The sequence below is a fragment of the Corvus hawaiiensis genome, chromosome 21 (assembly GCF_020740725.1).
Source record: "Corvus hawaiiensis isolate bCorHaw1 chromosome 21, bCorHaw1.pri.cur, whole genome shotgun sequence".
Lineage (NCBI taxonomy): Eukaryota > Metazoa > Chordata > Aves > Passeriformes > Corvidae > Corvus > Corvus hawaiiensis.
The window spans coordinates 4,684,115-4,698,937 of NC_063233.1; the positions used below are offsets into that span (position 1 = coordinate 4,684,115).

The following is a 14,823-nucleotide window of genomic DNA, read 5'->3' on the forward strand; positions in this document are numbered from 1 at the left end:
CAACAGTCATTAGCTGAATGTCTTCTTCTCACCAGCCCCTGTAGGAAAAGGCTTCCCAACATGCAGGGCGAGATGATGGCACAGCACCCAGCTGACTCCTCCCTGGCCTTGCAAGCCAGGTGTATTTTCCTCACTTGGGATCCACAGGAGGACAGAGATGACAGGATCCCTCCATTTTGCAGGATTCATCCAGTCAGGGAAGGTGCTATGTCTGATAGTATCCCTCACCTGCCAAATATCAAACTGTCTTCTAGAGACAGATAAACCACAGAGAACTGGCACATTCTGTTCAAAATACAGGATTTTCTTATGGCAGTTGTGAGGGGGGATCCATTTCAGAGACAGCACATTGAGCATGGCCATCACCTGAATAAGGATCCACCAGGCTTCAAGGAGGCCACTTGTCAATAATGGGAAGAAACAGCACCACGTCAGGACATCGTGTGTTCCCTACCAGACCAAAAACTCCTCACACACCCTCACAGAACAGATTTTCCTTCAGTGTCCTGAGCACCATCTAGGCCCACCCCATCCAAAGCAAAAGTTTGCATCCCCTTGGGCAGCAAGACTGCAAGACCTGCTCCATGCTGAATGTATATCTCAAAGCCACACTGGGTTCGTTTTCTCCCTTCCCTCATGATAAGAACCAAACAGGGCAGGATTTTTATGATTATTTATTATCTGTAAAGTGCCAGCAGTGTCCTGACTCTGTACAAGACACAACTGCTGGGCTTACAAAAAGAAAAAAAGCACTGTGGTCAAAATCATTTATCCTCTAAAAAGTTAACGAATGTGTTCTCAGGAAGCTCTCAGGCACTGCCCATCCTGAGGACATATCAAGGTGCCAATGTGAACCACCTAAAGAAGGCAGACATGGAGCTCATTTCTCTCACCTGTAAAGCTTAATTAGGCTGCTGTCCAAACACAGCTTGAGAATGCGGCCATAACACAGGTATGGCCCTTGATTGCTAAAACCCAATCCATTACAAGAAACTTTTTTTTAAAGGTGGGGAAGCAACATTAAAAAACACCACTACTCATGGAAGTTACAACTGCTTCCAACAGACAACACGTAGAAAATACTGGGAGGGGGACTCTCAAAGTATCTTCTAGTTTCCAAGTCCTCCATGTTCACCAGATGGATATCAACATCTGACATGTGTTGGAAGACATCCATATCAACTCCACCAGCCTGAACTGCAAGTAGCCGAAAACAAAGCCAGACAGAACATCTGTGATGTGGTGCCGTCCGATCATGACGCGGGAAAAGCCCACGCAGAGGGCCCAGAGGACCAGCAGGATGCGGAGAGGGATGGCCAGGACCAGGTGGTTGAGGAAGAACTTGGAGAGCATGGCCACCCGGCTGGCATGCCCGGCGGGAAAGGCGTAGGTGTCCATGGTCAGGTAGTCCAACAAGCCAGGGTTGATGTCGTACGGACCCTTCCGCTTGGCCAGCTTCTGCAAACCTGCCACAATCATGATGTCCAGCAGCAGGGCTGCAAAAAGGGAGACAGAGAGGGAACGGTGAGAGACAGAAGCAGAGCTGAGGGAAATTTTCAAGGCAGAACATTAATGGTTTGTCATAGTGTTTAAATAAAAATTTGGGTTCGGTTCTGGCCAGATGCAGTGCAGCTGCAGTCCACGGTGCAGCTGCACACAACTTCTCCATCCTCAGGTCACCATCCAACTGTTGATTAACCCTCCCAGTTCACCCACAGAGGAGGCAAATACCACTGTCACCATCTGACAGAGGAGAACCCCAAACGGCAGAGGCGAGCGATCCACCTGGGGAGGAAGAGAGCAACTGGCAAAGCTAAAATTGAAACTCTTTTGGCCCTCAAACCACCACTCTGGGTGTTCTGTTGCTGCCTCCACCCTGTGCTTTAGAAACTTCGTGCAGCAAGGTCCCTGCCTGGGGCTCTGTGCCAGGGTGACCAGGCTGCAGTGAGCAGCCTGCTGGAGGAAAGGTGTCCCACAGCACTTTCTCCTCTTGTCCCTTGTCTTCTCCCAAGCCTACCACCTCCTCCTGCCCAGAGCAGCCAGGGGATCGCACTACGCTGACAGATTTCACTGAGAAAAGAGCATTAGGACCAGTGAGCCAAGGGGAAAGCCACGCAATAACGAAAAAAGGGCTTCTGTGTTAAAAACAGCACCACAGTGTGTTGGAGGGTGGGCGACATCCTCCTAGATATCCCGCACCCATCCTTCTTCCTCTGCCAATGCATCAAACACTCAACGAGTCATTTCTTGTTTCTGCTCACCTCTTGCTCCCTGTGACTTTCTCCCTGCAAGTCACCCCGCACACCCCCTTCCCTGTGCAAATGCATTGAGGGTAAGACACCTCCCAGCCACAGCACACCCAGGCTTGTGATGGCACAGGCACCATCCCTGCAGCTGCAGCTCTCTCCACCAAACCACCTTTCTTCCCTAACAGCTTCAGGAGTGAAACCCATCAGCACTTGTCTACATCATCCTTCTCTTCAGCCCACCTGCTTCGTCCCAGCCGACAGGTACTGTCATTCCTATTTCCTAGCATCAATTTTATTTCTCTTTAATCCCCCATCTGCTTTTCCCCACCCCTCCTCATTAGTCAGAGTGCTGATTTCAGCTCCCTGCAGCAATGACAAGAACATATCTGTCATCACGAGCACAGCCTGCTCCCTCGGCAGGAATGCCAGGGGCCAGTTGTTTGGTTCCCAGGCCCTGGTAGAGACCATTCCTTGAGAGATGACAAGGTTTCAGGAGGATGGATGGGAGTGCGGTGGTGGTGGGGATGGGAAATGAGACGGCACATGGGAGGCAGCTCCTCCTGCCTGCTCAGCACCTGGCAGAAGCTGGGAAGTGAGGAACTGTCACGGCAGCTTTGCTCACCCACCTTCCCTGTGTGCCACCCCCAGCCCCCGGCACTGCTTTGGGAAGGGGCTGGTACTTATCCTGGCCAAACCCTCTCCTTACAGGAGACTGCTCTTCTCCCTCGTCTGCAGGCCATCTTGCTTGGGAAATGGGACAGCAGGACCTCCCTGGACCTTCTGCCCAACAGGTCATGCCCTGGGGTCTCAGAGCTGTGGAAGGCAGATGGAGCAGAGGAAAAGATCTGAATACCAGCTCCTCCCTGGCATGGACAGTAGCAGGAATCCGGGCTAGACACAAGAAGCAGGAGGCTGACATGGAGGAAAGGTTCATGGGTGGCACCTGAACAAAGGCATTGAGGCTGCAGGTGGCAAGGAGGCTGGTCACAGCACTGGGGCTGTAGCACTAGCGATAGGTTTAGGAGGACAAGGACAACCAGGGATTGCGCAGATCCTGCTGGATGTGACCGGCAGACAGGGAGAGAGCAGGGGGAAGTCTGCAGCCCACCAGGACCCCAGCACTCAGCAGAGCAGTTTCTGCAATTTGCTGATTTCTTTTTTGACATGCTGGCCAGGGGGGAGAAAGGGACGGAGGGATTTCCGACACAGGCTGTGGAGCCCTGGAGCAGCCACTCACCCTGGCTCCCTGTTAAGGTCAAATGCTGTCAGCCCAGGCCTGGCTCACCATTACAGGGCTGCCCCGCTGCGCATGGCCCTGCTCAGGCTCGGCTTCCTAAATCACCCCCAGCCCACCCCCCTACCCCACCAAATGACCCCGCCGCAGCCCTGATCCAACAAAGTGCTTCAGGAGATGATTTTCAGAGCTCATTGGCTGCATTTCCCTCCAGTCCCATCTCACCCTGGATGAGAACTGTGTGAAACCAAAGCTCTGGGATGGTCTCTCGGGAACCCAGACTCATCAAATTCTTGGGAACCCAGAAGCATCGGAGAGATTATGCGCCAGCGCTGCCAAGAGAAGACTCTGGCCCAAGCTGCTCCTGCTGAAGTCAGCACCCATTGCGTTGCCACAGCTCCAGAAGGAGTCTGGGCACCTCAACAGATCCCAGTGTCTTCTCCATGGTGTTCAATAAATTCACCACCAAACCTGCCCATGGATCAGAGCATAAGTGCCATATGCTTTAGCAACGTGTGGTGTTCACCATTGCTCATCAGTATTTTGCACCAGCAATATTTTTTTATGGTCAAAGGTGATGTCAGGGCAACTCGAGGGATGCAGGCATGTGTGCATGGAGGGGTTCAGGGCATGGAGAACGAGCCAAAGAGCAGTTTTAATAATCCTTTCATTCAGAAGATGAATAAAATGGGCCTTCAGTACTGCTAGCTCTGATTTTCATCAAATGATGCACAGAAAGCAAAAAGCCTCGTTTGCCCACATTTCAAGATTGGAAAGCATGACAGCATTAAAACCGGGGGTTAATTTGCCGTTAAAAGAAAAAACCACCAAAGATCGCTCCGTCTGGTGCTTTTTCTGTCACTTCCCCTTGCACTTTCTGTTCCTTTTATGGAGATTTCTTTATCAAACAGCCCCAGCAGCCTGCCCTGCCCTGGTCCCCGAGGCATGGGGGTCCCATGGCCCTCTCCCAGTGCTGGGTCTCTGCTGTTCCCCTTCCCTCTCCTGCTCCTGCTGCTGCCGCCGGCGCTGGCAGGGTGAATCAGCAGGCAGTACTGCTGCCGACGGTGCTGCCAAGGGCCCATCCTTCAGGAACAGATACAGACAGTGCTGTTGCCCAGCAGCCCCATCCCCAGCCCTATTCCCTTGCAATCCCATGACCTACATACCCGCCTGGACCTCGGCTCACTTCCTTCCTACCCTTAATGCACATCAAACCCTCCCTCCTCAGGTGGGCACAGCATCAGGCACATAAGGGGTTAACTTTATCACGGGTCCCCTCGGTGCTCCATCTGCAGGTGGGTGTCTCTGCACTGGGGACTGTTCTTGCTGTTGAACCCAAAGCCCCCGAGCCTTGCACCTGCCACCTGCAAATCAGCATGGCCACCTTGGCTCCGTCCTTCCCTGGTCCCTCACACAGAGCCCTGCAAATCCTTCAGGCTGACCTGACTGGAGGCCGGAGAAACACAGCCCCAGGGGAGCCCGTGGAAGGGAGCCTGCAGCTGATGCACCAGCCTGCACTGGCTGCTCTCTGGGGACCCTCGGGGCTGTCACAAGCACAGCAGAGATGGCAGAGTGCCACCTGACTGAGGGTGAGATGAGAAGAGCAAGAAATTTTAATTTGAAGCATTTTTTTCATCATGCCGTTCCCCCAGAGTCAGGTAGCACTGGATTTAAACCAGAGGCAGCACTGGATGTAAAATCCAGGTAGCGGTGTATATACAAGCAAAGGAAGGATTAGCTCTTGCCCATTTTTGCTCCTTTCACATTTTTCTGAAAAAGATCAGGAATTTCCTTGTTGACCTGGTGTTAAGTGAAAGAATCTTTCAGATTTCCAATGCAAAACCATCCAATCCCCAAATCCTACATTAACATCTAAAACTTCCCTAAAACACAAAAACAAAGAGCAAGTCTTTTCTTGCCTGTGACAATTTTAGCATCAGAGATCACCTTGGTATTGTAAAAACCAACATCTGGCATCGGATGCACAGTAAATGAGCTGAAAGTGAGCCCCCTCGGCAGGCATTTAATATCTATTAATAAGGAAAGGAAAACAATTATCTGCCTTGCTCCTACCACCAAATGTTAGGAGCCCATTAGGAGCGGAGAGGTGAGAAGAGAGGAGCTCTGTGCAGGCAGGGCACAAGGACAAACCTGAACCATCGTCAGCAGAACCAAACCAAACTCCAAAGTTTGTATTTAAGAGAAATTGAAATAGTTGGATGTCCCCCACCACCATAAGGTCCTTTCTGTCCCCGAGGTGCCACCTCTGCTGCCATCCCTTATGGCTGGAAGAGGCTGTGGATGGTGTGAGCACTCTTGGGGACATCGTCTGCTCCAGGCTGGAGCCAGGCAGCGTCTCCAGGGACAGATTCCAGCTGGGATGTTTACATATAAACAAGTTATCAAAACCACAGCTGAAAAACAACCTGGGTGCAGTGTTGGGGGCAGGGGGGGAGGAAAAGAGGAGAAAGCCAAAAAAGCCCTTGGCCTCATCTGCTCCTGCAGCCAAGATCCACATGACTTCACACACATGGGGCTGCTTGGATGAGACAAGGCGGCTCTCCAGAGCCCAGCCTGTGAGGTCGGGATCAGAAACAGTCACAAGCTGGACTCAGCCTTCCGGAACTGCAGCTGAGCACATGGGCAGAGGAAAACAGGGAGGAAAATACCCAGGAATTAAGAGAGAACCCATCTCATGAACTCAGGAGGCTCCCAGTGTGGGAGCAGATGTGCCTCAGACAAGATGTGCACAGAACAGAGCCAAGCTGGTGACAACTCATGGCCTGGGCTTCAAACCCACCGTGCTGGAGGTGGCATGTGCTCCCTACTGCAGCTGCTGAGGCCACGTGTAGGGCCAAGACTGGCTTTGAAGGTGCTGTATTGCCCAGATTACCCACCCTCACTCAGGAGCGAACTCTGGACAAATGCCACCATTCCCAGGAAACAGTTTCTTTAGCTCCATAGTTAGAATTTGTAAATTTCCCCCCATTTTTCTTTTTACTTATATGCCCCCTCCTACTCCTTCTGAACTTCCCAAATCTCCCACAGGCATTAGGCTCCCTGACCTGGTAAATGAGCTGTTTGAAGCCTTATCTCATTGACATTAATAAAAGAAGAATCTTCACCCTCTCTCCAGTGGAGTCAGCGGCAGCTGGAAGAGGTCCACTCCTCTGGAAATGAACCCCGCCATTTCATTTTGTCCCCCAAATGTGGCACTATTGGGTGTAAGAGCTGACAAAAAGCACAGATGGCATGACACATTGAAGAGCCAATGAATCAGGCATTGTGGCGTTTGGTGGGGGGGTTATTTTTTGGCTGAACAAGCAGCAGTGTGGGGTAAGTGGTCATGGGGAGGTGAAAAAATGGTGGAAAGCAGAATTGTGCAATTAATTAAAATTAAAACCCACAACAACTAAAAATAGATTTGCTATATTCTAGATGATTAGAAGCAGCCCTGAGTGCAAACACAGGCTGCCTGGAGTTCCCCCCTTGGAAACACTGTGCCCTGGGAGCTGGGAAATTTGTACTCAGCATCAAATACTGAGTGTGGCTGCTTCACTGGCGGTCTGCACAGGCTGGGACGAGATGCAGGCAAGAGGGGGAGCACAGTGAAAAGGGCTTATGCCACTGGGGAGAAGCAGCTGAGCAGTACCAGGATGGCTCATCTGCCTCCCAGAAGGGCTCTGACAGCTTGAAATGCCCCCGTACCCCATGGCAGCAGCACAGGTACCATCAGCGCAGCCCAGAATCACATGCACCAGCACCAACAGCACTGTATGGGATGAGGTGGAGGAAGAAAAGTGCCTTGGGCTGAGGACCAGCAGCATGGCCTAGCCCACAAAGGCTGGGCTCCTTGCTCGGCCTCAGTGTTGTTTGGGCTTGGATCTACACCCCACTGCTTTCAAAGAGGCAAACTGGCAAAAAAAAAAAAAAAAAAAAAAAAAAAAAAAAAAAAAAAGTCTGATTCAGTGATGCTCAGAGGCTCTCCAACCACCACTCACAGTGTGGACCCAGATCAGGTACATCTGCCAGCATCCATGTAGAGATGGAATTGGTTCTCTGCTCCAGGTTAAAACATGGAGGTTTCCTCAAAGCGGAGGAAAAAAGGAGAGTTCATCTGACCCCCCTTTCCCACCCCATCCTCCACCAATCCTGACCCGGAGCAGGAGACCCGACGGGCTCTCCCTGCCTGCTGCTCCTCCCAACAACTCACCTCATCCCCCCACCTTCCTCTTCCCAACCACTGCTCCTGTCAAGGCGTGTTAGAGGCAAACACACTCACCCATTTCCTGGGATCTCCCTTCGGGCCAGAGCCCGGCTCAGCTTCTCCAGCTCTGCCTGAGTGAAACAGCTACTGTCCCCTCTGAGCTGCAGGCAGGGGCAATGGGAAGTTGTTCCCAGAGTGACAGACATAAGGATGACTCATTTCCCATGTTTATTCCCCCTCTTCCCATTCAACAACCCTCGCACTTCTTTTCTCTTTCGCTCTGCATCCAGGCTCGGGAACGTTTCGCTGTTTGCTCTGCGAGGGTTGGATTCCAGCTCGCTGCACGCTCCCCAAGGGCTGCACACTGATGCCTGCAGGGCTCGCAGCATCCCCAGCAGCCTGCCAGGACCTAAGCAAATCGGTGCTGCCTGGTCCCGAGGGGCTGATCAGACCCTGGGTCTGATGGAGACATTGCGCAGGTCCCTGGAAATACCCCCGTGCCTGCTCCAGCCACAGTCAGAGGAATCCCAGCCTGTCACTGAGCGTCCTTTATGCAAAGGGACACTGCAGGCTCGCCAGCCTGCCCTGCAGTGAGCAAGATGCATTCCTGTAGAGGAAGCAGGCAGGAAGGGGGGCAGGGAAGCCGGGAGAGCTGGGCATTGCTGGCTGTTCAGAGATGCCTGAGCTCATCAGCTGTGAAGGGATGAAGGCTGAGCACGGCACCCACCAAAGGGCCACGGACTTCAACTGCTGTATCTGGGCAGAACAGAGGCAGATTAGCAGCCTGGAGTGATGAAGAGGAATGCTGAAGAGGACCTGCGTCTAAATGCTGGATACAGGGAGTGGGCATCTGCGTTGTTCCCGCTGCCTGGCACCCTCCATGAGTCACTCATGTTGGGTTATTTGGCATTTAAATGTTTCCACCTCACTGGGCAGACGTGCTGCTGGCTCAGTGAGACCTCGGTGGGCACTGGCAGGGCAGGGAGGGGAGTGGGACAGCGGCTGAGCCCCCTCCATGTGCCAGGTTGTCCAAGGAGGGATGGTTCCGCAGGGCACCAGCTCCCGAGCTGCTCTCCCCTTCCCTGACGGAGTGTCCTCTGCCCTGCCTGGCTCAGAAAATCCCTGCTCTCACAGTGGAAAAATGAAAGGGAAGAAAACAGACACATTTGGCCCCAAACCATCTCTGGGGCTCTGGGCTGAGCAAGCTCTGCCGCATACAGACTGATCCATCTGCCGTGCAGCTCCCCGGCCTCTCTGCTGGGTCTGGGCTTCCCTGAGGCTCGACAGGATCAGCTCATCTCACTGCCTGGGCATTTCATCTGCCTGGTGACCTTTACCAGCAACGGGCTGTACTGTCAGGGTTTTCATCACACAGCCTCCAAAGAGAAGCACGACAATACCTGAAGCACATCCGTACTGTCAGAACAGGGTCAGTGGGGTCTCGAGGGGCTTGGTGAAGGCATTTCTTGCTCTCTTTCCTTCCTAATCCACCAATTTCTGGTCTTGCTTGGAAGCTGCCAGGGTGGCACCACAGAGTTCTGACCATATATATATATTTACAATCTTCTTTTTTAGGGGGTCTGCAGGGGACTATGCTTCAGAAGATCATGGCTTGGTTCCTGGTCAGAGTGAAGCTATGTCAGTACTCAGAAAGAAGGCTGGACAGAGCAAGAACTTCCTCCTTGCTGACATCCAGGAGTGGAGAGGCGGTCCTGGGCTCCCTCCTTTCCTCCTCCTGTGGCATTCACCCATCCCCAGCCTGACACACTACTCGATGATACATCCATGCCCCGAGGCACTGCTTTACTTAATGGGATAAATGCTTAGTGACAGCACCAAAGAGCCATCCTGCCCCTCCAAGCGGGATGCAGAGCCAGCTGGAGATGGCTGGGCACTGGGACCAGTGTCACTGAGACTGCAAGCAAAGAGAAGACAAGGGCTTTCTCTTCTCCTAGTCTGGATACCTATTCCAGAGAGCCATGAGCACAGGAGAACCAGTTACTGGTACTTCAAACCAAGCACAAATACAATTCTATGTGCAAGCAGATACCTCCCAACAGCAAAGGCACCCAGCTGGACTGAAAATAACTAAACACAGTGGTGGTTTGGCTCACAACACAAAAGATGGACTTTACTGGAGTGACCACTGTGGGTGGGTTACCATATTCCATCCCCAGTGACCATATTCCAACCCCACCGCAGTGAGAAGGTGCCTGGATCTGCAAAGACCATCAGTTTAACGAGATCAATCTGTTTAGCTTAATAAATAGGAGGTGAAGAAATTACTTGAGCACTATCCAAAATACTGAAAGGCGGAAGAGATGTTGGCTGAAAGAGCTGTTCAGCTGGAGAGAGAAGGGTATGGAGACACAATGAAGGGAAGAATCCAACTAAAAGCACTTGTGAGAATCCCTACCACTGCAGTAATACAGAAATGGCTCTGACAACTTCACCCTCACTTGTAACTGGACATCAGATTGAGTGTTTGGGTTTTTTCCCTTAACAAATTGAACAGGAATAAATTAAGGGATGTGCTACAGCCTGTATTTTGCCGTGGGTTAGATCGATGATCCAAATGTTCTTTGCTGGCTTTGCAGTCAATGAATCACTAAATTTGGATTCACATCCTCACCAGATGGATCAGAATCAGAAACCGAGGTACCACTGGCCCCAGGGTTTAATGGAGTTTATGTCTGGTTCTGAAGCAGATCTGGGCATTTTACTGAAAGTTTTATAACTGCTTTCCCCCTGCAAGCCCAATTGCAAGGTTCAAATTACTTTCTAAGCACCTCAGTTTTCATGAAACCCTTGTGATTGCAGAGAAAAGCTTGAATGGTCCTAAAAGTTCCAACACTGGCAGACAAATAAAATGAACTTTATAACCTGAGGATTTCCTGAGTTGTGATGTTCTCAATTTAGCCAAAGGGGTGTGGACCTTCTCCCTGACTTTTGCTCAGCCAGGGCTGGTGATGCTGAGACAGTCTTCCTGAAAGCATATCCTGGCAGAGATTTTCACAGTGGGCACACATATCTGGTTTCTTCCATCTTTTCAGTAACAGGCTGTGTGTGCTTCTCTGGCTGTTTGGCATTTGCTGGAAAAGATTACTGCGAGAAGGGGAATCAATAAATTCCATCACAGATGATAAACATGGAGGGAAAACATTGCTTGGGGTTGCTAATCAACATCTGCAGTGGGGATGGATGGAGCAGCCCAGGGTCAGACCCCTTCACCCGGAATGCTCCCACATGTGCTGGCAAAGCCCCCGTCAAGAGCTCCTCCTCCATCTGCAGTGGTGCTTCTGCCAGGTTCCCAGTCCCATTTCAGCAGTCTCCTGTCTCCTCGCCTTGGAAGCCTGATTGCAAATCCTAAACAAGTGCTCTATGATGGGCTGGCTCCCTGCCCAGAGACTGCATCAGAAATTCTGCTTGATGTATCAAACCCTCAGCAAGCAGGGGGAAGGGAGGAGAGCCCGGGGAGGTACGGAAGGGGTGCCACAGACAACCCCAACTTCCCGGCTTCCCTCTTCCAGCAGGGAAGCACCAGGAGGTTCCCTTCCCTTTGACCTGTGCCTGTCCAGGAGGGCTTTTCACCACATCCCAGTGGATTTGAACCACAGGAAAGCAGCAGCAAGAGGGACCAAGGATGCCAGATGCAGCAGTGGTGCCATGACCTTCCTGTCTATACAAGACCCCACTTTTCCTGGGACCTGTGGAGGTCCACCAGCCCCAGGCTCCCAGCCAGGCTCCTTCTCCACCAGCAGTGCAGGTATCATGGCAGCAGCTACTCAGATACTCAGAGTGCCTGACTGCAATCTTAAATATCAGCCCAAGGCCACTCTCACAGCAGAGATCTGCTCTGTGGGGTGACACAAGTCCTGCTGCAGGAGCTCTCACAAGAGAGGCTGAGGGCACCTTGGGCAGTCCCACCAGTCAGTGCTGTCTTTTCAGAGGGAGCAGTGGAGCTCTTTGGAGGCTGCCAGACCTATGGAACTGGTCCTTCACACCAATTAACTATTTCCTTTCTTGGCAGGGGGAGAGGAGGGGTGGGAGTAGTGTGTCTAGGCAAGGATGCAAGACTCCAGAACCCCCAACTTGTCCCTGGGCACCGCGTTGGAGCTCAGGAGACCTGGAGATGTGGGTAGTGATGCAGGGCTGAGCTCTCCCAGCCATCACCCAATAAAGTTAGAACATGACCCCGAGGTGCCTTTGCATTTGGCCTCCTCATACAGCAACAGAAAGGTGAGAAAACTTTCCTTGTTTTTAGGCCAAAAGGGGCATTAGCTCTTTGCAAGGATCTCAAATATTTTGGAGTCAAAGAGGTCGGTGTTCAGACTCCAGCCCTGTCAGAGGCTCTTGGGTCAAGAGACACCTGGAAACTGTGCTGGCCCCTGTTAGTCACCTACTATTTCATCCTCGTGCCCTTTTAAATGGATCTTCTCTTCCCAGCGAGGGGCTGACCCCGCGCACCGAGGAGCCCCTGGAAGAACTGCTGACGTTGGCGGGCTCTGCATCACGCTGGTGCTATTCTGGCTTCTTCCCTGCCACGGCCTCCCGCCATGAGATGCCACAGCACGAGGACAGTCTCCTCCAAAGGCACAGGGGAGAACAGCTACCACTGTGCCTTTCAAGCCAGTCCAGCTCAGTCTTCACCCTCTCTGAAGGATGAATTTGTGAAAAAAACCCAAAACCTGAGGCCACGTTGCTGAGCTGTATCACATCACAGTCAGCCCCTGCAGACAGGATGTCCCTTTCCTGTGGTGCCTGTGAAATAAAAGTGTCCCTCCTGCCCCTCAAAACGCTCCCTGAGAAGGAAGTGTCTAAATCCAATGTTTTCAATTTCTCCCACCAACCAAAAGTGGGATTGCTGAGTTTTTAGGGAGGGTGAAATGCCAGAGTGGGTCACAGCCAGAGGAGAGGGTAATTAGTCACAAGGAAAAATAGAATAACTGGACCCTGTGCCAAAGGCAGAAGAGCAAGAAGAGCAAGGTCCTCAGGTATACATGGCCAGGGCAGGTTGGGGCCAGGATCTAAGGTAAGTTAGAGGGACATCAGGGTGGGATGGGCCCTGCACAATGGAGAAGCCAAACCCTTCAACACATCCCAATCTCCAGAACCAGGGACACTGACCACCACCATGCAAGGAATGACTAGCAGGAGAGCCAGAGGCATCCCAGCCTGCCTATGCAGCCTCTGGGTCAAATTAGCACACGGAAATGGGGACAGCAGCAAGAAGGGTACCCAAGGGAAGGAGGATGTGAGAGAGAACTGCAGCAGGGAAGGTGACAGGACTCCATCACGTGGAGCCAGGGTCTGGTCAAGAAGGTGGCAAGGGGATGGAAATAACATCCTCAGGAATTGATCCAGATATCGAAGACTAATATCTTTATGTTTTCCTCACCTATCAAACACCAAGGCAGATGACCACAGATTAAATAAAAGACATCACTGCTGGTATCCACCCTCCCACCACGGACACTCCCTTGGTCTGACTGGACAACCCTGCCCCATGCAGGACCAGAGGCCTGTCCCTGCTCCATGGGTGTCCCCACCTACCACCATTACTCCATCCCTCTTAGACAACTTCTTGTGACATCCACCACCCACAGTACCTGGGACTAAGAGGGCCAATAAGCGCAACATTTACCCTAAAGGTCCCTCCCTGCTTCCCAACCACATCTGATGCTGGGAACAGCCAGAGGAGGAGTCCCAGTGCTGCTGTCCGTTGTGACCAGGGCTGGGCTTTCCCGGCAGGGAGGGAGGTTTGCCACTCACCTAGCAGCAGGTTCATGAGGACCTCTTGGCCTGCCAGTGTGCTGCTCTTCACCAGGCAGATGAGCGTACCCGCAATCCAGGGGATCCCGTGCCCCGTTATCCCCAGGAGGTTGATCATGGAGCGGGCACCTCCCCAGGAGGAGGCTCTGTTGGCACACACTCCCAGCCTCTTGGACATGCAGATATCGATGGCCAGCAGCGAGTTGAAGGCGATTCCCTTGAAGGAGGGGTTGAGCTGCATGCAATCCTCCTCGGGCAGCTGCTGCGACTGCCTCCGCTCCTTGGGGTTGGTGTTCTGGGCACCGGCTGCCCCGGCCTGGCCGCTCTGCTTCCTGCTGGAGCTCCTGTTCTCCTGGTTCCCCTTCAAGGGCTGATTCAGGGAGAGGAACTCAGCCCTGTTGAGGACATTGTTCCTGTCTCTGGCCCTGGACCGTGGCTGGGATGCTGGCATTGCAGTCTCTCTTTAACGCAACCTGCTTTGCAAATACCGGGAAGGAGAGAAATCCCTCTTGTCCCTGCAGAAAGCTTCCCCCACTCCCACCCTCACAAGCTGTGAATTTGGGAAGCTACAAAGGTTCCCCTCTGTTGCAGTTGCCCCCAGCACAGACTGCAGCTGTTAAATATAGAGTAAGGAATGCACATGGCTGTTTACTTCATGGGCCTAGCAAGCTTGGAAGGAAAATTAATGCCAGGCTTGGCAGCCACTCCAGTGCCAGGGAAAAAGGTTGGACAGCCAATAGATATGAAGAAGAGGAGGGAAAAACATTGTGCCAAAGGTTGGTTGCTTCTGGCCTGGTCTATTTAAATCTTCCAATTGCTTATTCCCCTGGGCTGCAAGGGAAACTGGGAAACGTAGTTCTTTTTGTGCTGCAATTCACATTTCAGTACTAGAGCCAGAGCTGGGGATGATGACATCCCCTTCCCCAGGGCACCTCGTGGGGGGCTGTGCTGCCTGGCTTTGCAGCACCAAGACCAGGTGTTGCTCAGGAGCTTCCCCTCAAGGGGCTCTCCCCCAAATCTTCCTGATTAATCTGTCCTGCAACTTCTGCCCCCCTGCCTGGGCACCCTAAATACCCCCTCCCATCCTGCCATGGATACCTTTCAAGCACCTCTAACCCCACCCTCCCTCCCCGCTCAGGATGCGCCCCTGGAGCGCCTTCCATCACTCACCCCGTTCCTGGACGCAGGAGAAGCATCACCTGCCTCCTGATTACACGCGAAGGAGCCGCTAATGAATTCCCGTCCTCCTGCCCGCGGCGCTGCGCGTGGCCTCGATACCGCGCGTGTCCGTGTCCGTGCCGTGTCCCTGCCGTGTCCATGCAGTGTCCGTGCCGTGTTCCTGCCGTGTCCGTGCCGTGGCC

General features: G+C 52.6%; 1 protein-coding gene across 1 annotated transcript; it reads right to left on the minus strand.

The window, feature by feature from the left end:
* Positions 1-658: 658 nt before the first annotated feature.
* On the minus strand, positions 659-14,467 carry PLPP7 (phospholipid phosphatase 7 (inactive)). The gene is made up of 2 exons (XM_048325627.1): positions 13,463-14,467; positions 659-1,496 (listed from the first exon to the last, which is right to left on the minus strand). Exons 1-2 carry the CDS (start codon positions 13,911-13,913, stop codon positions 1,132-1,134), a joined length of 816 nt encoding a protein of 271 aa, XP_048181584.1. The 5' UTR covers positions 13,914-14,467; the 3' UTR covers positions 659-1,131.
* Positions 14,468-14,823: the final 356 nt, after the last annotated feature.